The sequence below is a fragment of the Pristiophorus japonicus genome, chromosome 3 (assembly GCF_044704955.1).
Source record: "Pristiophorus japonicus isolate sPriJap1 chromosome 3, sPriJap1.hap1, whole genome shotgun sequence".
NCBI lineage: Eukaryota > Metazoa > Chordata > Chondrichthyes > Pristiophoridae > Pristiophorus > Pristiophorus japonicus.
In genome coordinates this window covers 269,350,885-269,377,947 of record NC_091979.1, presented here as the reverse complement: position 1 = coordinate 269,377,947, position 27,063 = coordinate 269,350,885, and the positions used below count along the sequence as shown (strand labels likewise).

The following is a 27,063-nucleotide window of genomic DNA, read 5'->3' as shown; positions in this document are numbered from 1 at the left end:
GGTCTGCCCTCCAGGCCACCATAACCAGTGCCTGTGAAGAGACACTTGGTCACTCAACCAGGAAACACCAGGATTGGTTTGATGAGAATGACCAGGAGATCCAAGAGCTAATAAATAGCAAGCACAGGGCATTTCTAAACCTAAAACAACCCAACTCAGGAGCAGCAAAGCAGCATTACAGACGGCTTAAGTCAGAGGTCCAACAAAAAACCCGCAGGTACAGCAGGCGGTTAAGAAAGCAAATGGCATGTTGGCCTTCATAGCGAGGGGATTTGAATACAGGGGCAGGGAGGTGTTGCTACAGTTGTACAGGGCCTTGGTGAGGCCACACCTGGAGTATTGTGTACAGTTTTGGTCTCCTAACTTGAGGAAGGACATTCTTGCTATTGAGGGAGTGCAGCGAAGGTTCACCAGACTGATTCCCGGGATGGCGGGACTGACCTATCAAGAAAGATTGGATCAATTGGGCTTGTATTCACTGGAGTTCAGAAGAATGAGAGGGGACCTCATAGAAACGTTTAAAATTCTGACGGGTTTAGACAGGTTAGATGCAGAAAGAATGTTCCCAATGTTGGGGAAGTCCAGAACCAGGGGTCACAGTCTGAGGATAAGGGGTAAGCCATTTAGGACCGAGATGAGGAGAAACTTCTTCACCCAGAGAGTGGTGAACCTGTGGAATTCTCTACCACAGAAAGTAGTTGAGGCCAATTCACTAAATATATTCAAAAGGGAGTTAGATGAAGTCCTTACTACTCGGGGGATCAAGGGTTATGGCGAGAAAGCAGGAAGGGGGTACTGAAGTTTCATGTTCAGCCATGAACTCATTGAATGGCGGTGCAGGCTAGAAGGGCTGAATGGCCTGCTCCTGCACCTATTTTCTATGTTTCTATGTTTCTATGTTAAAGAATAAATGGTGGGTGGAAAAAGCACAGGTGATTCAGCAGCTGGCCAACAGCCATGATGTACAAGGATTCATCACCGCAGTCAAGGCCACCCAAGGCCCCACCCCACTGCTGGCCAAGAACGGGGAGACACTCATCAAGGACACCGAGGCAGTCAGGACCCACTGGAAGGAACAATTTGAAGATCTCCTTAACCGAGACTCCCTGCCTTTGATTTGAGTGCCCTTGACTCCATCCCGCAGCATGCTACCCGCCACCACCTCAGCAAAATCCCAGCCCTGCACGAGGTAGAAAAGGCCATCCGCCAGCTCAAGAATAAGGCAACGTGAGCGGATGGAATCTCCGCTGAAGCAATAAAGTATGGCAGAGAAGCACGATTGGCACGAATGCATGACCTCATCTCTCTCATCTGGAAGAAGGAGCGCATGCCGGGAGATCTGAGAGATGCAGTAATCGTGACCATCTTTAAAAAAGGGGATAAGTCCGACTGTGGCAACTACAGAGGAATCTCTTTGTTATCAGCCACTGGCAAAATCATCGCTAGAATCCTCCTGAACCGCCTTCTCCCTGCGGCTGAGGAGCTCCTCCAGGAGTCACGGTGTGGATTTCGTCCACTATGGAGTACAACGGACATGATCTTTACAGCGTGACAGCTGCAAGAGAAATGCAGGGAACAGCACCAACCCTTGTACATGGCCTTCTTTGATCTTACAAAGCCCTTTGACACTGTCAACAGCAAGGGACTATGGAGCGTCCTCCTCCGTTTCGGCGGCCCCCAAAAGTTTGTTGCCATCCTCCGTCTGCTCCACGACGACATGCAAGCTGTGATCCTGACCAACGGATCCATCACAGACCAAATCCACATCCGGACTGGGTTCAAGCAAGGCTGCGTCATCACGCCAACCCTCTTCTCGATCTTCCTCGCTGCAATGCTCCACCTCACACCCACAGTCGAACTAAACTACAGAACCAGTGGGAACCTGTTCAACCTTTGTCATCTCCAGGCCAGATCCAAGACTGACCCAATCTCTGTCATCGAGCTACAGTACGTGGACAATGCTTGCGTCTGCGCACATTCAGAGACTGACTTCCAAGTCATCGTCAACATCTTCACTGAGGCGTACGAAAGTATGGGCCTTACACTAAACATCCGTAAGACAAAGGTCCTCCACCAACCTGACCCCGCCACACAGCACTGCCCCTCAGTCATCAAGATCCACAATGTGGACCACTTTCCAGACCTCGGGAGCCGATTATCAACAAGGGCAGACACTTGAGGAAGAGAGTGTTTGAAGATCAGGCCCTCAAATCTGGCACCAAGCTCATGGTCTACAGGGCTATAGTGATACCCGCCCTCCTGTATGGCTCAGAGAACATATACAGTAGACACCTCAAATCGCTGGAGAAATACCACCACCGATGTCTCCGCAAGATCCTGCAAATCCCCTGGGAGGACAGACGCACCAATGTTAGCATCCTCGATCAGGTCAACATCCCCAGCATCGAAGCACTGACCACACTGACCTCCGTTGGGCGGGCCACATTGTTCGCATGCCTGACACAAGACTCCCAAAGCAAGCGCTCCACTCCTAACTCCTACACGGCAAGCGAGACCCAGGTGGGCAGAGGAAATGTTTCAAGGACACCCTCAAAGCCTCCTTGATAAAATGCAACATCCCCACTGACACCTGGGAGTCCCTGGCCAAAGACCGCCCTAAGTGGAGGAAGAACATCCAGGAGGGCGCTGCGCATCTCGAGTCTCGTCGCCGAGAGCATGCAGAAAGCAAGCACAAGCAGCGGAAAGAGCGTACGGCAAACCAGTCTTCCCACCAACCTTTTCCTTCAACGACTGTCTGCCCCACCAGTGACAGAGACTGTAATTCCATATTGGACTGTTCAGTCACCTAAGAACTCACTTTTAGAATGGAAGCAAGTCTTCCTCGATTTCGAGGGACTGCCTATGATAATGATGAAAATATTTTTTCTATCATTTTTGTTTGAAGACATGTTCACATTCTTCTGCTTAACTCACTGGGCAGTAATTTGCGGGCCCTACGGGTATGTACGAGGTGTGCACATGTTAACAGGGGCCTTGCAAATTCCAGGTTTAGGCATGCGAGGAGCATGTGCTAAAACCCAGAATTTGCGATCTGTCAATAATCTTCTTGAGAGATCACATGCATTCCTGGGAAAAGGGCCTCTGCGGGTGGAGAGTTGGACTATTTGCCCAACTTCTGCCCAGTGAATGCCCATGAAATTCTTACGCCTGCCTGCTTTTACCAGTGTAAGACTTTTAAAGGACAGAAAAATAAAACATTTTCAATAATTTATACTTCTACAAACCTGTGATATAAAGTTTATTTTTAGACCCTTTAAAATATGTAAATTTATTTTTCAAAATATTTAATTTTTGTTTTAAATATTTAATTAATGCCATTTTGATTAATTTTAAATATGTGATTTAAAAAATATATATTTTAAGTGTGCGTCTATTTTTGGGGGTATTCCCATTCATACTTATGGTAATTGTGCCGGCCTACGTGATCCCAAGGGCACTTGCAAACCGCATGCGTCCCTAGGATACGTGGGCCTCTATCCATGGGTACCCGGAGAGGCCCAGGAGCGCAAGTGTCCGAACCTCCGGGACCATCAGGTAAGTGGGTAGATTTTTTGCAGGTTGGAGGCATCCGCTTGCGGGAAGCCTCTGACCGCAATTTCAGGCCCATTGCTTTATGGAAATGATTGGTTCACATTAAAAGATACAAGCCAGAAATAAATTACTATTTAAGAATGTGGCCTTAAATGATCATTCAATTGTGATGACATATGACAAAATCTAAGGCCGTAATTTTCACATTGGCGAGCAGTTTTGGGGGCGGGGCGGGTCAGTGGTTTAAGGCGCAGAAAGTGACTGTGTGTCAGGAACCGGTCGTCATCCTGTCGACTTCCGCCTTTCAATGGAGCGTGTTTCAAGGCATGTCACGGACCCTCTCGGGAGAGGCCGGCGACCTCATTACTTAACTGCTTGTTTACAGACCCTTAACTGTCTTTTTAACATCAGATTTGGACTTGGTTGCACACGTGATTCACGCCTGTGAAGGGAAGGCGGAAGCTCAGTGGCAACTGTGCGAGTTCATGAAGTGACATCTGGAAAAAGCACATAAATACTCAGACCTTACACCTGCTTCCCTGTCGAAGGGAAAGGCTTCAACGGACACCATTTTGTGCAGAGATTTAGCTTTCAGGAATTTGCAGGTGATTTCTGAAACATCTGAAGCCACTCTCACTACAGTGGAGGATTGTGCCTCGGTTCTCCAATTTAACTGGCATCTATTAGATCAGCATGGGTGCCGCTTATGCTGTCTCACCTTGGACTTCAGAATCGGACCAAGATGAGCCCAGCATCAACAACACCAGCAGCAGCATCAACACCAGCAGCCTCCTCCTCACTGACCTGATGCTCCACAGGAGAGGGGAAATCAGCACAGGGGTAAACTGTGCTGGAGGCAATACTCCGAATATAGGGTATACAGGCAGAGGTTTAGCAGACCTGCTACCTGGAGACCTGGTGGACACACTCTACCAGTGGCTGTCAAAGTCACCATAGCCCTCAAGTTCTTCGCCTCAGACTCCTTCCAGGGATCTGCAGCTAAACATTTGCAGGATCTCGCAGTTGGTTGTCCACAGATTCACAGATTCGTCACCCAGATGACCAATGCCGTGTTTCATAAGTCAGCCGATTATGTGAACTTTGCTACTGATGAAGCCAGCGTTACTAAGGGGGTGCTCGGTTTTGCAACTCTAGCTCGGACTCTGGCTAACTTCCCACAGGTGCAGTGAGTCATCGACTGCACACGTGGCCATGAAGTCATCCCCACATCATCCAGGAGTGTTTGTGAACCGCAAAGGCTTCCACTCCCTCAATGTGAAGCTCGTCTGCAACCATAAAAAGATCATGCATGTGTGTGCCAGATTCCCTGGCAGCTGTCATGATTCTTGCTGTCATGCTGCACCAGCCAACCCTCCTTCAGTTCTTTGCGCCTCCAAACAGACTTACCAACTGGCTGCTTGGAGACAAGGGCTATCCACTGAAGGTGTGGTTGATGAAACCGTTGAGGAGGCCAAGCAATGAGGCTAAGGAGCGCGATAATGACAGTCACGGTGTCCACCAGATGCGTCATAGAGCAAGCGATTGACATGCTGAAGATGTGCTTCAATTGCCTTGACAGATCTGGAGGAGCCCTTCAGTACGCACCAGCCAGGGTCTCCAAAATCATCGTTGTCTGCTCCTCACTGCACAACATAACGTAGCAGCAAGGATTGGAACTACAGGAGGACAAGGTAGAGCGCACAGCCTCTTCGGAGGAGGAACAGGTGGAATACAAGGAGGAGGAACCGGAGGTGGAGATGGCACCACCAGCACATTGCTGCCCGGGAGGCATGGGATGGCCTCATCATAGCCCGATTTACTCAATATGCACCAGTGCACCCATATGACTCCTCGATGCTGTATCAACTTCACTCCCGCCAACACCACCATAAAGCAGTCCGACAATGACCAAGCCATTCCTGTCGCTCAAATCCCTATTCCTCGAGGTTAATTAATGTCTCATCATTCACTCTAAGTGATAAAGCCACTTCCCAGGTTGCAGGCAAAAATTGACAGGTTGAGAAAGTAGTGCAAGGAAATTCATTGATGTGCATCATAAATAGAACTGAAACTTAACATTAACATTTTGGCAAACACCCATGTGCATCTATGATTGCGATATTTTTCTTTTCCACTTTTTTTATGAGATGCAAACCCTGTGGCTTCTGATACTCAGTTTCATCCTTTATTATGAGTGTAAGTGTGACCTTAGCTCCTTTAATAAGACTCCAGAGTGCAGGTACCTCGTGGGTGGTCTGATTATGTACATTGCTCCCAAGGGATGCTGGGATCCCTTGGGACTCCAACAGGTAGGCCCTCTGGTGGTGGTGTGATACAGGTTACCAAGGGCTAAATACACAACAGCTTCAGTAGAGGCAGTTGCAGGCTGCTCACTTCCCTGCAGTGAATGCTTTGCACTTTTGGCGGACGTTCTCTGGGTTTTGGAGCCTGTGAGGGCCCTGCCAGAGACTGCTCCTCCTGCACCTGTGCAAGGGCAGACTTGGCCATCGGGATCCGAGGAAGCATGTGGGGCATTGACTGAGGGGGAGGCAACATGGTAGAAGTGGGAGGGTTTTGAGACAAGCCCCCACTTCCACGTCTCCTGTCACCATCATTCCTTTCATAGGCCACTCGCATTTCCCTGCTAGCAAAGAGCTGGAAAGCACCCGGAAGGTGCTTAAGGCGAAGAAGTTGAGGGTGGCGGTGACTTTGACAGCTACTGGTAAGGAGTGTCCACTTGGATCTCTGAGCAGCAGGTCTTGTTCCAGCAAGTTGCAAATGTTTGTGACAACCTGGCGCAATAGCCCAAGCCTCCTGAAGCACTGCTGCTCAGTCATGTTGAGCAAGATCATCCTCTGCCTGTATACCCTGTGTTGGGGGTATCAGCACCAGCACGCTGCAACCTTGTGGTGCCCCCCCCTCTCTCCTGTGGAGCATCAGGTCGTTGAGAAGGCTTTGCTCCTGCTGCTGGTGGTGGTGGGGCACATCTTGGTCTGATTCTGAGGACCAAGGTGAGACAGTATAAGCGGCACCCATGCTGATGTAGTAGATGGCAGGTAAAGTGGAGATGAGAGGGCCAATCCCTTAATGTTGTGCTGAGTAGCAATGTGGTAAGAGTAACTTCTGAGCTCAGAAATTACTTGCAAGCTGCTGACACCTAAATCTGTGGACAAAATGGTGTCACAGCAAGAACCTTTCCATAAGGCAAGTAATGAGGTGTAGTTATGTGCTTTTCCCAACAATGAATGGACATGTCAATGGCCACTGAGTTTCTGCTTCCCCTTCACAGGTGAGGTACCCGAGCACTGTGAATCCCATGCTACTGCAGTAAAAGTCAAAAGCTGGCATTAAAAACCCTCTTAAAAGCTCTCTTAGCAAGCAGTTAATGACTTGAATGAGGTTGCCCGCCTCTGCCGGTCGGGTCCATGTCGTGCCTTCAAAGCCGCCCAAGTTAAATGCGCGAGACGGCGGGATGATGATGGGTTCCCGACGTGTTTGCAATTTCCGGGATTTTTACTGCCGACCCGCCCCCAAACCCACCACTCAGCAACTGGAAAATTCCAGCCTATGATTGTGGCCAGCTTGTGAGTGACTACCTGAAAATGGATACCAAAATGAGATATATGGTGTTATTTGATGGTACTGGCCCAACTTGTCTGATGAATCAATCTCTAATATTAATTAGATAGATTGCTGAGATTTTCCAAAGATTCACTGAGTTATTAACAGATTCAAAAATTAATAGAAATATTATTTGCACTATGTCCAGGGCTTATGGCTGGAAGTGAGAAGTGGGTTACTAGGTAACGATAACAGGAATTGCTTTTTTGTCTTATCCTATAAAACATTGCAAATATAGCCCTTTATATATTATGTTTATTACTGTTATGTAATTTCCGAATAAAAATTATCTTTAGATTTAAGGTCAGTTAGGATAATACCATCAGCAGATGAACTTTAAAGCATGTTTCCCTTGGCATGCTACAGCATATAATATATATTATATATATATATTAGTAGATCTGCAAGTTATTTTGCAGTTATTCTCTAAAGCCCAATGAAACAATTAAAACTATTGCAAAAGCAAAATACCTGTACTGTGGATGTTGGAATTTGAAATATAAACAGAAAATGCTGGAAATCGCGGCAGGTCAGGCAGCATCTGCGGAGAGAAACAGAGTTAATGTTTCGGGTCTGTGGCCCTTCGTCAGAACTGGAAAAGTTCGAGATATAATAGATGGTTCCGCCATTCACACCCCATCTAGACTCATCTTTTGTTACTTAACTTGTGCCATTACTATCTCATTTTTGCCCATCATCCCTTTTGTCTCTTAAATCTCTTCCGCCTTCCACCCTATCACAGACCCTTCCTTTTGTTCTATCCTCCCCTCCCCCTTTCACTGCCCCATGCAGTTCCTTAAGAATCTGTTACATCTCGAACTTTTCCAGTTCTGATGAAGGGTCACAGACCTGAAACGTTAACTCTGTTTCTCCCCACAGATGCTGCTTGATCTGCTGAGATTTCCAGCATTTTCTGTTTTAATTAAAATTATTGTTGGAAAACAGTGGAACAAGCCAATTCACAGTAGTATATGGAACATTCATGTAGAATAATAAAATAATTGTTTGAATAAACAAGACATTGAAATATTCTAGCTGTATGGTGCTGTCAATATTTCCAAAGCCTGGGTTTGGTTTAAAATTATATGTGGCATTCCACAATAATGAACATAACAGCACTGTTTGACATTTAAAACTCAGCAGTTTAGAGAACGAGCTTACTTTCAGTTATTCCATGTAATCGGACAGTCTGAAACAGTCCAAAGTACTTTTGTCGAATATTCTTTTCCAGGTAGACGGTCAGCTTATGTAAACTGTTGAGAAAAAGTGTCACGTAAAGCAATGCGGTTAGATTTTCTTGTCATTGCCTATGAGAGCTTTACTTCATGGTTTAATATAGGTGCAACAGGAAGAATGTGGCAAAATAAGGAAAGAGGAATTCTTCAGGCAGCTGCAAAATATTATACGGAGAGAGGGTGTGCAGCAAATTCCCATGCCTTTCTTATGGGAAGAACCCTCTGAAACCCCATTGTTTGTTTTCTCTGGTTTCTAGCTTTAACAAAACTTTGGATATGTGGAAACAGTAGTGCAGTAGAAGTGGAAAATGTGCATGGATTATTCATCCATGTTGCGCTCTGCTCTGAAGATTGCCCCTATCCAATAATGGGCTGAGGAAAATCAGCAAAAAGTTTTAAAACAAAGCAACTGTTTGCCCGCTAAGGCTTCATTAAATGCCAATTATCAACAACTCATGCAGAATTCATGGGGGGTGCGGGGGCAGATTAGCAGGGAAATAATTGAAAAGTAGGTATAGAACTCCTGGTCAAACCTGCCATTGAGAGCTCAAAAAACTGAAAGATTTCTTAGTATCAACATGTCAGAGGCAGAATGAATACTGTGAAAGTGGAAACATTGGGCCCAAGTTTCCACATGATTTGCGCCTGATTTTTAGGAGCAACTGGTGGAGAACGGACTATCTTAGAAATCGCAATTCTCCACATTTTGTTTTCTGCAGTTCTACTTTGGAACAGAATTTTTTCTTCAAAAGGGGGCGTGATCGGCCACTGACGCCTGATTTGAAAGTTTCCACAGTGAAAACGTACTCCAAACTAAAGTAGAATGGAGCCAGTGAAGATTTTTGTAGAACTGAAAAAACCTGTTCTACACATTAAAAAAATCAGGCGCAGGTTACAAATTAGGCGCCCAGAACGAGGTGGGGGGAAGGGAACTCATTAAATTCTACAATAAATCCTTATTTATACTTCTACAAATATTATACAAATAAATCCAACCTGAATAAACATTTATAAGCCAAGAAAAGATTAAATAAACCATCTTCCTACCTGTGTGAAAGTGCTTCAGCCAGGGAGAATTCTGCAGCCGTTCGTGCCGCTGAGCGGGAGGGGGGCGGGGGGGGGGGGAGAAAGCCGTTCGTGTCGCTGAGCGGGAGGGGGAGAGAGAGAGAGAGAGAGAGAGAGAGAGAGAGGGGGAGGGAGGGAGAGAGAGGGGGAGGGAGAGAGGGGGGGGGGAGCAGGTGTCGGGTCGGGTCTGGTCGGCGGGGGGGGGGGGGGGGGGGGGAAGCGGGTGTCGGGTCTGGTCCGGAGGCCGGGGGGGGGGGGGGGGTGGGTGTCGGGTCCGGTCGGGGGCGGGGGGGGGGGAAAGCAGGAGCTGGCCGTGGGAGGAGCCTTATTCACGCAGCCCCAGTGAGGCCATTCAGCCAGGGCTAGGGGCTGCGTGCTTCGGGCCCCTCCCACACAGTTCGGCGCCTGGAGCTACTGCACTTGCGTGCCGACTGTAGCGCACATGTGCAGAGGTCCCGGCACTGTTTTCAGCGCAGGGACCTGGCTCCGCCCCCCCCACAGCTCGTGCTGGCTGCGCCAAGGGCCAGAGGACCTACAGGTAGGTGGAGAATACCGAGGATTTTTTTAGGCGCCGTTTTAGGCGCGAAAAACAGGCGCCCAGCTCGGAGGGGCACCCGTTTTTTTTCTTGTGGAAACTTGGGCCCAAAGTATGCATTCCAATCCAATTTATTTACCTGATTTAGGTTACTCTGTACACTATCTTTATTTTAACACACTGCAGTGGAACAACTATCACCAGAATGATGCTCGCAATTAGTTTATTGAAGGATATTGGGCAGTAATATATTGCCTCCCCTTTAAGTGTGTGCAGTTGTTTACATGCTTCCATGCAACTTATTGGTTCAGAATTTGCTAGGAAAATAATGGCGAGTTTAATGCATCATCATCATAGGCAGTCCCTCGAAACGAGGATGACTTGCTTCCATGCCAAAAAAGGATAAGTTCACAGGTGTTCCAATCAAGGACCTAAATTCCAGATGCTGAACTACATCCTGAAGGGTGGAAGATGCCTGTGCGTTGATTTTTTTTAAACATGTGGTGGCCGTTGCACACCAGTCACCACACGGGCTTGACAGAGCTAGATCTTGGTCCAGTGGCAAGGATTACCCAAGACGAATGGAGACCTGTTCTGCTGCACGGACCTAGTGCGCACACATATCGCAGTGTGGGCTGGACCATGCTTCCCCTGGGCCCCGAACTCTTACCTCTCCTGGGCCCCGATCATGTCCCTCGCCGTTCCTTCGCCCCGACCTCGCCGTTCCTGCTGTATCTGTCCCCGCTCCAATCACCGACCTGGACCTTGATGACGTCACTACGCTGCCATCGCAGCCCTTGCTGCTCCCTGATTAATGCTTATGCTGTTGCAAGTGTGTAAATCATCCAGCAATCTGTAGCGAGGAAGAGATACCCCGTGAGTTACAAATCGCCACAAATTGCTGGATGATTTGCACTGCTCCACCATTAGCCTGGTGAAAACAGCAGCTTGCTGTCAACCTCCCCATGAGTTTCAAGAAATTGCTGTATTTATGCAGTAAATATGAATTAAACTCGCCACAAAAAGTTAGGGCTGGTACTTCACAGCGCAAGAACCCTTTTAATGACAAGATTTATGTTGCTGCAATGCCACTCAATCTCTCCGACCAGTTGAAACTGTGGCATCTCATTCCTGCAAGTAGTAAATTGCTCTTAAGAGTTTAAAAAATTTTACATTTGAAATGTTTTAATTTTTTCTTACTTTTCTGTCTCTTTATCGAATCTTTCTTTCTCTCACTTTATTTTTTCTCTCTACCTAATCTGACTTTAACTCTTCTATTTCCTTCTCAGTCATTCCTCTGTATCTTTATCCTCAAATCTCATTAGTAAAGGAGATAGACTGTTGGTCCAGTCGGTCACCAAGGTCCCAAATGCCCCATTGACCTCGCAGCACTGTTATCAGCTCACACTTCCAGCAATTTGCGGGTTAAAACATTTTTCGACCCGAGGGGTGAGGGAATTCTGGTCCAATGTTAAAAGTATTCCAGTTGAAACACAAAAGAAACAATTAATTGGTTAATTTCTGGATAAAATCTTGATGTGAAATTAAGTAGAGTACAAAGAAAGGGAACCTGTACCTGTCCAGACACTGGGAATTTAAAAAAAGCTTATTTTTATTATTTAAAAAAACACCCCCAAAATACTGGAACATTTTTAACCTCATTCAATATGAAACCACTATATCCTCTTTTGCCTTCTAAGGCAAAGTTGCGCTGGATTTTGGGGCATTAATCGCGGTGGGGCATTAAAGTTAGCGCCCAAAAATAGTTTGCGCCTCCTACTGCAAGTTTCGGCGAAAATGTAAGTTGGAGGAGCGTTGGTGTTAAGTCAGGCGTTACACAGCGGACTTTGTGCGCCCAAGCCGGAATTTGTGGCGGTAAAAAAGTTTCATTGTTGTTTCGTGCCCTGCAACATAACGTTGTATATTGTAAGGTTTTATTTTGGAGAGGGGTGTTTTTTGAGAATTTGTGGCAGTAAAATTTGTGACTCATCATTTGTCACTGTTGTCTTGTGCATCATTCCAACGTTCACCGGAGATGTGTCTTTATGGGGGCACATAGCATGTCCAGCATTAGCTCCACCCCTCAGTTTCCTCCATTTAGGAAAGCCGGTCCATTACGAGCTGGCGAGGTGCGAGTGTTGGTCTGACAGCATCCCCCATGGATGGGATGACTATCCAATGGGGGCCTCGCCAGGCTCCTCTTCATCATCCTCCTCCTCCTGAGGTGGGCATGCAATCCCCGCTGGCTATGACTGGCCCCACATGATGGCCAAGCTGTGCAACATGCAGCACACCACAATGAATTCGGATACCTGTTGAGGGGAGTATTGAAGGCTGCCTCCAGATCGGTGCAGGCATTGGTCTGCCTGTAGGAGTTGGCATATCTCTGTCAGCACTTCCTTTCGGAAGTGCAGCCTTCTCACACTGCACCTCAGAAAGCTAGAGGTCTGAGCGTTGGTGCCTGTAAACACATGGGGGGTAAGCGCGCCTCCCCAGACGTCTTCGGCCTATCATCCGTGGGCCGACATAGCCAAGAGTCCTTCTTCTAGCTTGACACTGCCTAGCAAAAGCATGGAGCAGGATACGCTGGCGAACTATTAATGCCCCCATTAAATTCTCTCACTGAAGTTGTAAGGTCATTGTAATGGCAGATAAAAGTGAAGTTTGCAAGTTGGAGCTTCACACAGCATTATGTGCGCAACCGTTGTAGTCAATATGACCTACGATGTAGGACCCTCATCCCTCCATTTAAAAATGGTGCCGATACTGCCTGCCGCACCCTGGGACCGCCTGGTTATTTCAGGCTTTTCCTGGTGCAGGCGTTAAATGAGGCGTTAAGGCCAAATGTTCCATCCCGGGCGCTAGCGCAGCGTTGCACGACGATTGACGTCATCATCACGCTAAAAACGGAAGGCGGGTCGGTAAGTTTTTGCGCCGGCACAAACCAATAGTTGAATCTTCCGGCTGGGTGGTAAATCCCTGGCGTTCGGCATAATGCCCAAAAGCAGCATTTAATGCCTCGCGCAAACCGAGGCACAAATGAACCCAAAATCCAGCCCTTAAAAGCTTTTAAAAATATATATATGGGCCAGATTTTGCTGGAGTGGGGCATTTTGCAGCGTGCACCAATAGATTTACAATTGCACGTTTAGGTTTTTAAATATTTTGCCACAAAGTTGCTGCAAGTGCGCGTTGATAATAGCGCAGTGAGGGCAACAAGACATTTAAGGCATTGGTGAACAACAGGACAGTGTGTCTCCTTAACCAATGAGATTAAATGATTGAGAAATAAACAGAGGAAGGACTGAGAAGGAGGGTGAATTAAAGAGGGTGAAGTCAATGTTAAATAAGGTACAGAAAGAGAAATAAAGAGGGTAAGAAAGATTGGATTAAGAAAGAGAAAAAAAGAACCAGAAAGGTAAAGTAAGAAAAAAAAAATTTAAATTCAAAATTTAAAATGTTTTTACAACCTGAAGGAATGAGACACCACACTTACAATGATTTATTTTCTGGGCTAGAGAGGTTGATTGGTAGTCATCAACAATAATCATGTTAATCATCATCATAGGCAGTCTCTCGGGATCGAGGAAGACTTGCTTCCACTCTTAGCATGAGTTCTTAGGCGGCTGTACAGTCCAATACGAGAACCACAGTTTCTGTCACAGGTGGGACAGACAGTGGTTGAAGGGAAGGGTGGGCAGGGAGCCTGGTTTGCCGCACGCTCCTTCCGCTGCCTGCGCTTGATTTCTGCATGCTCTCGGTGACGATACTCGAGGAGCTCAGCACCCTCCCAAATGCACTTCCTCCACTTAGGGCGGTCTATGGCCAAGGACTCCCAGGTGTCAGTGGGGATGTCGCACTTTATCAGGGAGGCTTTGAGTGTGTCCTTGTAACGTTTCCTCTTCCCGCCTTTGGTTCGTTTGCCGTGGACGAGTGCAGAGTAGAGCGCTTGCTTTGAGAGTCTCGTGTTTGGCATGCGAACTATGTGGCCTGCCCAGCGGAGCTGATCAAGTGTGGTCAGTGCTTCAATGCTGGGAATGTTGGTCTGGACGAGGACGCTAATGTTTGTGCGTCTGTCCTCCCAGGGGATTTGCAGGATCTTGCGGAGACATCGCTGGTGGTATTTCTCCAGCGACTTGAGGTGACTACTGTACATGGTCCACGTCTCTGAGCTATACAGGAGGGCAGGTATTACTATGGCCCTGTAGACCATGACCTTGGTGACAGTTTTGAGGGACTGATCTTCAAACACTCTTTTCCTCAGGCGGCCAAAGGCTGCACTGGCGCACTGGAGGCGTTGTTGGATCTCATCATCAATGCCTGCTCTTGTTGATAGGAGGCTTCCGAAATCGGGGAAGTGGTCCACGTTGTCCAGGGCCACACCGTGGATCTTGATGTTTGGGGGGCAGTGTTGTGCGGTGAGCACAGGCTGGTGTAGGCCTTTGTCTTACTAATGTTTAGCATAAGGCCCATGCTTTCATACGCCTCGGTAAATATGTCGACTAGAGTGGAGCTAAACTACAGAACCAGTGGGAAGCTGTTCAACCTTCGCCGTCTCCAGGCCAGGTCCAAGACCAATCCAACCTCTGTCGTCGAGCTACAGTATGCGGACGACGCCTGCGTCTGTGCACACACAGAGGCTGAACTCCAATCATGTTAAAAGGGTACTTACGCTGACAATTACTAGACTTAACTTTCAGTAGTGAGTTTAATGTGCAAATGCAGCAACTTCATGAAAATCACAGGTCATTTTCAAGACGCTAACGTTGGAGCGGTGCAAATCAGCCAGCAACTTTTGCAGCGATTTACAATTCACGGGGTATATCTTTCGCACTACAAGTTGTTGGCCAATTTGCACATTAATAATGCCGTTGTTTTTTCAGCAAAAGCTGGCCCAACCAGTTTCTTTGTAAATCATTTAAAAAGGGGAAAAACAGTTGCACGATGCTTGTACTCAAATTCAACTCAAAGTATTGGGATGAATGTCTACTTTCTGCTGATTGTGCAAGTCCTACATGAAATAGTTTGTGTAGTTTTAATCCAATTCTTAGTATGCACAGGTCCAATGCACAAAACAGGGAATAGAAAAAGTAGTATAGAAAAAAATAGTATAATAAAAAAAATATTCTTCTGAGGATGGAGCTAAGATGGATTGTGGGGCTGTTTTTAGGGAGCTCAATTCTACAACTGTTGTACTTGATGTTGATTTTCAGTGGGAAAGTAATGCAAAGGAATGAGTGATTTTGCAGGAAGATGAGAGCATGAGTTCCAGCAGAGCCTGGAGGATTTTGCATGCAGCCGTGGAGATTCTGGTGAAGCAAGTGAATATAGATGGACGGTAGATGGGTGCCGTGACGGGAATTGATGAATGGATACAGTGAGAGTGGCACAACACATTAATGCCACCAGTATTTTTTGCTCAAAGCTTACTACAGTGCTATAGGAGATTTAATAATCTCTTCAAGAGTACCAAAGTTTGACTTCCCTTCAAATCGCTCATACTTGCTGCTCAGAACATCAAGAACGTCTATTTCAAGTCTGTACATTTGTTAAGATGGTAGAAAAGCTATGGTTCATACCATCAGCTCAGCCCACTATCTGTTTAGCTATCAGGAAACACCATGGAATTTCCATAGCAGAATTATATGATTCACAGGAACTGAGAACTTCCTTAAGAGTTCATGTGGATAACATTCTTGGTTTTTGACTGCTTGCACAAAGGATATGATGAAGATATGTGTCATTGCTCCTTAAGTTATTCTGAAGTGTAAAATAACTTTCTCTTTACTTATGATTTTAATACTTCACATGCGCACAAGAATCTGAAATTAACACCATCAAAAATTTTCAAGATTCTAATGTTGTTAGACCTTAAAGCAGTGTATTATGGAAAATGTAATCCCATTTCCTAAGTAACCCTCTCAGAGGAAAATACAATATTTTGTTTTGCTCTCAGGAGCTTTCTTTTAAAGTAGATTTTAGCAGTTATAAATAACTTGCCTTCATCTTTGTGTCAAAGGACAAAGATATTCTAATTTTAGTGTATAAAAACATATTGCAGCATACATAGATAAAAATGTTAAATTACATATTTAATTTACCAATACAGGCCACAAATTAATGAACACTAGTTATGTCCATCATAGGAGCTTGTACCACTAAACCTAACTTTGATATCACTTGCTTGAATGTCCTAGACAGGCACACAGGACTCAAAACCAATAAATCCTTATAGACAGATCCTATCAATCCAAGGGTAGAAGTCAGAATAGGGTTGAAATCCATGAAGTGCTGACAATCATCCTGAAGCTAATAAATACAGGCCAGGTCCTAATGGGTTGGAAACAAGCCAATGTGGTGCCTATTTTCAAGAAACACAACAAAATAAACCCATGTATCTAGAGACCCACTCGTCCTTCATCAGTAACCAGCCAAATAATGGAATTGATCATTGGGAAGAAAGTTGAGAATTACCAACATGAAAATAACCGAGTGTCAGACAATACTTTGTGAAGGGCAGAAATCCTATCTGACCAACATTTTAAACTTTTTTTTTAAAGGAAGTGCCATCACAAGTGTACATTTGAAAGCCCAATGATATAGTGGGGGAAAATTCAACAACATAATTCACCCCTTTTACAGACATAAAACAAGCGTAACGATGACGAATTTAGCAGAGCAAAGGCAAGTGCCCAATTTGCCGACCATTTGGGGAACCACAAAATTTTGTCAAAGCCATTTTTTTTTAGGCAGCCCTAAAGCCCATCTGAAATGAGCACAGGTCTCATTTCAATATTGAAATGAGAATCCTGTGCCCATTTCAGGACCTATTTGCTAAATTTGTTTAAACTAGTCACTGCTTGCTCTGGTTCTACAGCGGCCTAACCAACGGTCCCCGCTGGAGGCCTCTGACTGCAAGCAATTTCTTTTTCAATTTACTTTAATGCAGAGCCAGGTTGAGCTGGAATACACTTTCCTGCATTTACATTAATACTGTGGCCGCAGCTGGCCTGCGCTCCAGTTTCCTCTCTGGGCTTATCTGCGGCCTGGCTCAGCATCCAAGCCATCTGGAGCTCTTTTGGCCCAGACCACCAAGCTGCATGGGTCGGCCAATTGGCAGCAGTAGCTCACCTGATTTATTCCAATGAGGCCCGAGGACAAATTTAGGACGGTCCTCAGGCTTCTTTCTTCTGCAGCGAGAGTACAACGGAATCAGGCGCCATCAAATGTATGTCTCCGTACACCTAGCCTCCCAGAAAGCCTGAGAAAAGTTCCACATCAAATGCTGCTACACAAATGGATCATCATCATCATAGGCAGTCCCTCAAAATCCAAGGAAGATTTGCTTCCACTCTAAAAGTGAGTTCTCAGGTGTCTGTACAGTCCAATTCAGGAACTGCAGTCTCTGTCACAGGTGGGGGAAAGGGTGAATGGGGCATCTGGTTTGCCACACGTTCCTTCTGCTGCATGCGCTGGTTTTCTGCATGCTCTCAGCGACACGACTCGGGCGCCCTCCCGGATGCTCTTCCTCCACTTAGGGCAGTCTTTGGCCAGGGACCCCCAGATGTCGATGGGGAAATTTTTTGACCTTACAAAGGCCTTTGATACTGTTAAACGCGAGGGACTATGGAGCGTCCTCCTCCGTTTCGGTTGCCCCCAAAAGTTCGGCACCATCCTCCGCCTGCTCTACGACGACATGCAAGCCATGATCCTGACCAACGGATCAACCACAGACCCAATCAACATCCGGACCGGGGTCAAGCAGGGTTGTGTCATCACATCAACCCTCTTCTCGATCTTCCTCACTGCAATGCTCCACCTCACACTCAACAAGCTCCTGGCTGAAGTGGAACTAAACTATAGAACCAGTGGGAACCTGTTCAACCTTCGTCGCCTCCAGGCCAGATCCAAGACAGTTCCATCCTCTGTTGTCGAACCACAGTAGGTGGACGAGGTTTGCGTCTGCGCGCATTCAAATGGATATTGTAGGCAACACTTGCAGGTGGATAAGGAACTGGCTGAAAGTGAGGAAGCAGTGAGTGTTAGTTCGGGGAATGATGTCAAGTTGGGATGATATACTGCTTGATGTGCCCTAGCTGCTGGAGTTGTTACTGTTTCTGATAAATTATCTGGATTTAGAAACAGTGTAAAATGTACAGATGATACTAAACTTGGAGAAGGAGGCAGTAAAAAGTTTAATGAAGTATCCAAGAAATTACAAAAAGGCCTAGACAATATTTGCAAATGGGCAGAATGGGAAAAAAAAAAAATCACAATCAGATGATTGCTTATATTCTATTTCACTGGTAAAATATAGATTCCAGACTTCATGGTATTAGGTGGAGGGTGGGGATGGGAATGCTGAACATTTTATTTGTGATTTAACAAATTGAACACAAATATTCATCTTTCAGAGTCATTTATTTAAACTAAAACTGTCTTACAATGAGTAATGATAAGCAGAGTAATAAGGTAGTCACCTGATAAAATAGGCTACGATTGTGCTGTACGGTGGCACTATCCGTACCTCGGTATTCACCTGAAGGAAAACCCAGCAGAGGATAGTTTGTAGTACGTGATATTCAGTAAAAGTAAACAATCTGCAATAGCAGAACATCACAATGTAAATTTCAACATATAACATCATAGTTATTAAAGGGGAACTATAATAATGTGAATTGCAACATAATGATAAATGTTATAAAGAGTGGCACACAAACTCAACTACATCATTCAGTCATCCCTGTTTCTGTTTCATGCTTTGATCGGAGTGCTATTCAAGCACACCTTCACTGATATCACAAATGAGGATTATCGGCCAGTTGTCGCCATTTACTTTGTAATTAAACTTCATTGGAATTAAACTTCATAATGTCACTGAAGGAAGGACAAAATTCGTACATGCCAACCATGCGCATTTCACGTTGTCAGTGTTTTGAAGTGTCTGCTTAACCACAAGCAAAAATAAGGGCAGCTCCTGATGCTGTTACACCAGGGGTGAAACTCTGTTGCACTCTGTGGGTGAAAATTCTCATGGTAGCGGTGATTGGAATTCCTGCCCACAGCATGCAGGAGGGTTCCATGCCCTGGAAGTAGCATCATACAGGAGGTGTGAAGGGCAGTGAGGGAAGAGTGGAGAAGAGTACAAACTTGTACTAGGGAAGGGGAGAGGAATGGCAGCGTGAACTGAGGGGAAGAGAAAAAGGTCCCCATTGTGAAATGGGGAAAGTGAGAAAAGTGCCAGCATAATCAGAAGGGAGAAGTGAAGGGCAACAAGACTGAAAGGTTGAGGGGAGAAGAGTGCCTCCATGTAACACTGACAACTGTATAAACAATTTAACAACCCAATTTAGCAACAAAAGGCAACAAAATATTCCAAACAGCCCCCAATTTCTCCATAAAAATATTAAGGAAAAACCCTGCAATTGTTATCACTATCTTGTGCTGTACAAATGAGGAATGTTGAACCACCATGCACGCTCAGTTATGACAAGCCCAGGCCTCACTGCATGTTCAGTGACTGCATGCTTTGCCTTGCCAGCTCTGCCTTGCCAGCTTTTTCAAGCTCGTGTCAGCCTTTTGGAAACTGTTGGTCAGGTTTTGTTAGTGTTCCAGCTTGGCGTGAATGTAGAATTATATATAATTCCAGGATACCTCTGACATGCTGCTTAAAATAGTAAAACAAGGATGATTGAAAGTATATAGGTATCTCTGTTTATAATGTTTAGGATTAGGTAGTAACTCAGATGAATCCGTCTTTACGAAACAAATATCAATTTGAAATAGTATTCCATTTCAATAAATCATAAGGAAATAATTTCATATTATTAAACGAGTTTGCTTTATACTTTTTTTTTTAAAACAGTAATTATGAACCAGATTGCCAACTAAGCATATCTTTAATCAATTCCAGATCAAGCTAATGTTAAGCACTCTTTCCACCCATGAATTACGATCATAATTTTAATTTTGTCTGTAAACATAATTCAACATTTAATATTTCCTTTAATATGCATTTTCCAGTTAACAATATTGGCCAGACAGTTAATTGACAAACAATTCGATTTCAAAAATCAAAGTATCTTGCAAACTCTGTCAATATCTATATATCTACAATGATTAAAATTTAGAATATTACATTCAGACATGCATTGTATAATAAAGCAAGTACATTTTTCTTCCATTTTCTCCCTTACTTTCCTGATGACAATAACTCATGCTGGGGTGCAGCTCCACAAGCACCAGCAGCCTTTAGTTGCCCATGATTCTGAACCTAATTGATGTTCACTGGCACTGCTATTGACCACAGAGGACTTCACAACTGAGCTGATGTGTATGCACAAACTCACAGCATGAGTCATTGGGGTCTAATCAGAAGGAACATTGAATTATTTTATATTTGGGCACCGAGGTCAATTTCCCCACCCACTTGAGGTGCTGCAATGAATGCCACCGACAGCAATTTGACATTTTCCTTCCCTGCAGAGGTGGGCTCCCTCTGAAAAGTGAAAATGCCGCTGGAAGCACATCCTGTATAAGTAATTGGCCCGTACCCAGAAAAATGGGTTAAAGCTACAAGGGGTTATGTTGTCGGGTAAAAGACCTGCTCCACAGCAGTTCCAGCAAGTAAAATGCAGCATAGGAAAATCCAGGCCTTTAAACATGTTAATATCACCAACTGAAATTTACAAACTTGAAATTCTTCAGGACGTGATCCCAATGATTGCGTTTGGATCACAGTCGCCATTGTTCTCGAAAGCTGAATCACTGGAGTTTGCAAGGGCCAGTGGGAGGGAACCTAATCAGCATGAGAAGACAGGTGGGCACAAGTGCCACTACGGGTGCATCTCCAATGCCCCATGCGACTAGAAACTATGATAGATATTAACAGAGGGAATACTCAATGTATCTACCAAGGACAAGGAGAATCATATGTGGCATGTGAATACATTCCAGCAAGCTGGCATGTAGTGGCAAGAGTTTACTGTTCGATCCCTGGATTCACAATTGATATTAAGCATGTTAAGACAGACTCCAAATCATTGGGCATTTGAGGTTCACATACAGGTCTGGTCTGTGATTCCCAAACCTAAATAGAATATCCAGGCTAAGACCCAAAAACTTAACAGCTACTAATCGTGATATCCGAGTGCTATTTCAAGACAGAATTAGCTCACAATAATTATACATTGTAATTATGCAGGAAGTAGCACACCAATAATTTTACGACACAGCTAAATCAGGAGTGAACTATTAAAGCTAAGTTGTTATTTTACATATACCTAAACAGTTCTTCTCCTGTAACATGGACTACTGACCTTGGCGACAATAAGATTTTCTGCAGGACCTCCATTTGCAGATCTCGGAACGTGGCCTCGTATCTTAGATGCACAAGATTTAACTCCAACCATCTCTCACAGGCCTGTACCAGCTTCTCCTGGTTATACTGAATCAAAAACAGCAAATCAACAGTTGATTCATAAACCTCATCAAGCAACAGCTCCATCTAGAGCCCCGAGAGTAATACACACTCATCTGAAAACAAAGTGATCAAGAAATTCAAAAGCAATTTGTTCCTTGTAAACAGATTTAGATTTTTGTTCCACGTAGTGCACAGAGGAAATTTTCCCTTGAGACTCAAACCTGATTTACTGCATTCGTCACTCCATATTGATAAATAGGATTCCCAGTTTTACATATGGGGCCTTGACTACAAAAACAAAAAGATGATGATGAATCTATGGAAGGCTTTGGTTACTTGGAGAACTGTGTGCAATTTTGAGCACCCCATTGTAGAAAAGATAATGCTGCCATAACAAAGGTGCAATGTAGATTTACTAAGAGGCTACAGGGATTATTTTGGGGAAAGGGTGAAAACAGGCTCCAAGTGAGTGCTGTGCTAATAAAAAACAGCTGTATAAAGGTCTGGATTTAGGCCACAACCTGTTGATTACCATGATTTAAATGTGCCTGAAGGCGCTAAAATGGAGACCTGCAGGTTTAGCCTCCACGCCCACACTTCTACTGAAGGTCTGGAGTGTTGGCTGACAGTGAAACTAAAGGAGCATGACAACGGCACTTCTCACGACAGCTCAGGGACCAAGGAGGAGGGCTCACAGATTCTCAGAGGCGGCACTGGAGGTCTTTATGGAGGAGGTACAGTAGAGGAGGGATGTCCTGTACCCGCAAAGGGAGGGGGGGGGGGGGGGAGGTGGGACGAGGCCACAGAGGAAACTAATCCGGTGGAGGTGGGAGATCATCACAATCAAGAGCATTGCCCCCCGAGGACATGGCTCCAGTGCTGCAAAAAATGCAATGATTTGACATGAGTGATCAAGGTAAAATCCGATCTCACAAACACACTTCTCAATAACTGCACCACCACCATCATCATAATATCAAAACACTGCATCCGCCTCTATACACTGACATTGCATCTTTCATAGGCACTACTCACATCTCAGAGCTTCTATAACCACGTGAGACATCTCACACACACACACACACAAACACAGACACACCTGCCAATACACTCATTCACAATCACCACTTTTTCTCTTCCAGGGCAAGATAGCACATAGCAGGCACCAGCAGCACCTGATTAGGGGAGGAGAAGCACGACTCCGTGACATCACTCCCCTTGAGGAAGCAGTGCTGGCGGTAATCGGTAGGGGAGTGGCAGACGCCGTGGCCACAGGAAGAGCAGGGGACATATCACCTAGAGTATGTGGCCACTTGGAACAAGAATATACTTGCCTTAGAGGTGGTGCAACAAAAGTTCACTAGATTTATTCCTGGGATGAGGGGCTCTTCCTATGAGGAGAAATTGAGTAGATTGGGTCGATACTCTCTGGCGTTTAGAAAAATGAGAGGTGATCTCATTGAAACATAAAAGATTCTGATTCTGAGGAGGATTGATGCTGAGAGGTTGTTTCCCCTAGCTGGAGTCTGGAACTAGGGGCATAGTCTGAGGATAAGGGGTTGGCCATTTAAGATTGAGATGAGGAGGAATTTCTTCACTCAGATGGTTGTGAATCTTTTGGAATTATCTACCCCAAAGGGTTGTGGATGCTATATTGTTGAGTATATTTAATGCTGCAATAGACAGATTTTTGGACTCTAGGGGAATCAAGGAATACAGAGATCAGGCGGGAAAGTGGAGTTGAGGTTGAAGATCAGCCATGATTTTATTGAATGGTGGAGCAGGATCGAGGGGCTGAATGGCCTACTCCTGCTCCTAACTCTTATCTTCTTTGGTTCGTTCCAGCTTCCTTACATATCTGCAACTATTCCTGATCCCTAATCCCCCAAACCTATGCTCACTGGCAAGCTCCATATGGTTTCATCACAAACATGCTCCAAAAGTGGCTACATGCTTCACCCGAACCCTTCGAGCATCATTCCCGGTTCCCAGCAGCAAGACCCAGCTTACCCCACTAGAGGAACTGGAAGACAAGGAAGAGCCACCTTGCCAGATTGATTCCATTGCAGACATTGCAGCTTCCATGGAACGGCAAAGTGCTGCAATGGAACTTCAGGTAGCTGTTGAAAGGGACTCGCAGAGTGTCTCAGCTGTCCAGAGATCTATCCTCCAGTAGATCACTGGGCTGGCTGAATGGATGCCCTGAGGTAATAGCATGGGAATCATGGAGCAGGAACCTACTGGTCTCTTTCCGGATGGCAGCATTCCTGCTCCCTCCCCTACCTCTGCCCTTGCAGTTGCCTGTCAGCCAGGCAAACCAGTCTGCTCAAGCCCATGCTGAAATGGTGCAGTCTGAGGCATGGCAACCACGCGCACAGCCTCTCGAGGGTGTCCCATGAGGACATCGGAAATGCCTGCTTCAGATTCTCAGCAGCCATCCACCTTCGCTTGCTGCTGCCACTCGGATTGCACTACACAGAAGCACCAGAGTAGGCAAGAGCACTTATAGGATAGCCACTAAGGGTAAGCACCAAGGTGAATAGTTTAATTTTTCTAAGTGCTGTAGGTTGTTGTAATGTTTTCATTGATTGTTTTTGGTATAAATAAAGGGTGATTATGTTAATTGGGTAGTGGAAGGCATGTAGCAACCGTGCTCCAAAATCTGATAGTGGAGGACGTCTTTCAAAAACGGTCTTCAATTAGATGGCGGTGAGCGTCCCTCCTAGGTGCAGACCTTCTACCTGGAACACTCTGGTGCTCCCCCAGTTCCCCTCATCCTCCTCCTCTTGTGGCTGCTGAGCTTGACCTTCTGGCACAATTTTCTGGTGGTAACGGCTGATCTCTCATGATCGCCAGATTGAGGAGCATGCCAGAAGTCAGCACGAATCTGGAGACCTTCTTGGCCGAGTACTGCAGGGCATCTCCTGACCAGTCGAGGCATCTAAATCTCTGCTAGAGGACCCCAATTGTTTGCTCAATGATATTCCTGGTGGCAGAGTGGCTCTTATTGCATGAGTGCTCAGCTGGTGTCTGAGGCTCTCTCAGGGCTTATGAGCTTTGTCACCGAGTAGCCAGCCATGCACATTGCATTGGGGCTCAAAGATCTGTGGGACGGATGACTGTCTCATTATAAAAGCATCATGGCAGCAGCCTGGACAGCAGGCAAGAACCAGCATGATGCACTGCCATTGGTCGCACATTGAGGTAATGGAATTCCTTCCTGTTCCTGAACACCTCCGATTTTAAATGAGGGGCTTGCATGGCCACATGTGTGGAGTCAATGGCTCCCTGGACTATGGGGAATCCCACAATGCTGTTGAATCAGAGAGCACTCTGCCTTTGGTCTTCTCTGGCAATAGGGAATGACATATAGACATTCCTCAGAGTGTATAGAGCCTTAGCAACCTCCCTTATGCAGAAGTGCCCAGAAGATTGAGATATGTGACTGTGGCAGCCTGGAAGGTGTCAGCAGTATAAAAGTTAAGTGCTACTGTGACCTTGTGCTGTGAGGTCTGAGTCTTCCATCCACAAGGCCACAAATTTCTGTGTCAATCTTCTTGGTAAAGTGCAGCCGACTCATGCACTATTCTTGGGTTATGTGAATGTAGGAGTAGTGTTCTCTGAAGATCTTGGGTGGATAGGAACTCATAGAATGTGCAGCACAGAAACAGGCTATTCAGCCCAATGGTCTATGCAGATATTTATACTCCACACGATCCACACGACCTTGGATCTAGCCTGGAGGCGGCTGAGGTGGAACAGATTCCCATTTGTTACCGCTCAGAATGCTGAGCTCAGGCGACGTTTCCAGTCTGAGAGCCCCTGGATTGAGATTTCAGTTTTCTCTCCGTGAATCTCGGGATCTCTATATTTCTCTCCCTCTCTCTCTCTAGTTTTCCCCCCTTTTCTCTTGCTCTATTCCTATTTCTCTATTTCCCTCTTCCCCAATCAAATTTTCTCATTCTGTTTCTCATTCCCTTTCCTCACTTTTATCTCTTTCTCCTTTGCTCCCTTTCCCCCTCTCCCTCCCCTTCCCACCCTCTCTCCCCTTGAGTGCGGATTCTGTGCTGAACATCCTCAGATCTGGATTTTAACTTCTTGTCTCTCTCCACTCCCACGGCTCCGAGATCTCTGCCACTCTGCACCGGCCCTAAAAGCTGGCAGGGGCACCGTCAGCTAAAGGGCTGGCTTTTTCACGCTGAAAATGGGTCCGGGGTGGAGCGGCAGTGGTGCGCACATTTAGCGTGTCACTACTGCCACAAGCCCCACACCGCCATGAGAGTCGGCGGTGGCGCACACCGCTGCAAGATCTCCCGGGCCAAATCTATGTCAGGGCAGCCAGTTGAGCCCAAAGTGGCAGCCATTCAATTTTGACGAATGGTCGCTGCAAACGAGCAGTAACAGTCCTTCCTGGGACCGCGAATTTCGGAGCCACTCGATTTAGGTGAAGTCCTCAGAATTTCCAGAAAAAATTTCGATAAAATGTTCGTGAATTCTTGACAAAAGTCTCCCAGAAAGTCGACCGATGTGCCTCAAAAGTCCTCTTCAAACACCGTGTAGTCAGTCGATTTGAATCAGCAAGTGAACAGTGAAAGCTAAGTATGGCTTTAATAGGAATATAGGAACAGGAGTAGGCCACATAGCCACTCGAGCCTGTTCCGCTATTCAATGAAATCATGGCTGATTTGTGACTTAACACCATATACCCACCTTTGCCGCATATCTAGCGCTCGCAATCCTCACGAGCAACTTCTTTACTCCGGTTGAGCTGGTCACTCTTAGGAGAGGTCATCAACTGCAGCACCAACCAACAAAATGTATAGCCTTTAATAAGCGTTAAAGACATGGATGAGGGGGAATTTCTTCACACAGAGGGTTGTGAATCTTTGGAATTCACTGCCCCAGAGGACTGTGAATGCTGAGTCTCTGAATATATTCAAGGCTGAGATAGATCTATTTTTGAAGTCCAGGGAAAATCAAGAGATATGGAGGTTATGTCCTTGGATGCTCTAATAATGACTCCATGAGGCAGTGTGTTGTACTTGAACTGTAGTGACCTTTGTCCTTTATTTGTTAACTCGAGTGAGGATCACATCTGGTGGCCTGCCTTTTATACTGGACCAGGCACACCTGTACAGGTAACCTACAACTCTCCCACTGCTGTGCCCTGGTGGCACACCTTGTGATGTAACCAACAGTAGTCATGTAGGATACATGACATCACTCTCCCCTAAGCCTTTCGTGCAAATCGCCTTTGCATTGACTGTGCTCTGGGCTTAGCTCTATCTGGGCTCTATCTGGTTGACCCGTGGCAGGTAGTTTCAATCTTGGGTGAGTGGTTGGTGCAGTAGAGTGCTGGTGGTTGCTGTTTGCGTGTGTCCCTGACCACTCCATTCTCTCTCTTACTCCCTCTCCCCCCCACCCCCCCCGACATATAGATTATGTCGGAGGCTCATTGCATTCATATACATTTAAGTTCAGAAAAACAAGTTTGCATTACATTTGTGGTTCCGTTGTGAGACAAGTATGTTAGACTGGTGAGATACAGTATCGATGCGGTGACCGGTGCGAAAGGACAAACTAGTTCCAGAATTGCTGGATAGTGTCCCTGCCGTCTGGTGGCGGCGCAGTGC

General features: G+C 45.8%; 1 protein-coding gene across 8 annotated transcripts in view; it reads right to left on the bottom strand.

The window, feature by feature from the left end:
• btbd16 (BTB (POZ) domain containing 16) overlaps positions 1–27,063 on the bottom strand; it is a 183,470-nt gene that overhangs the window by 85,134 nt on the left and 71,273 nt on the right. For all 8 annotated transcript variants that reach the window (XR_011592757.1, XR_011592758.1, XR_011592759.1 and 5 more), the window contains exons 10-12: positions 21,327–21,454; positions 18,489–18,608; positions 8,335–8,426 (exon numbers count right to left, since the gene is read on the bottom strand). Coding sequence is in view for 5 of the 8 variants with exons in the window: in XM_070876693.1 (XP_070732794.1) it covers positions 8,335–8,426; positions 18,489–18,608; positions 21,327–21,454 (340 nt within the window). In the remaining 3 variants the exon portion in view is untranslated. The remainder of the gene's footprint in view (positions 1–8,334; positions 8,427–18,488; positions 18,609–21,326; positions 21,455–27,063) is intronic.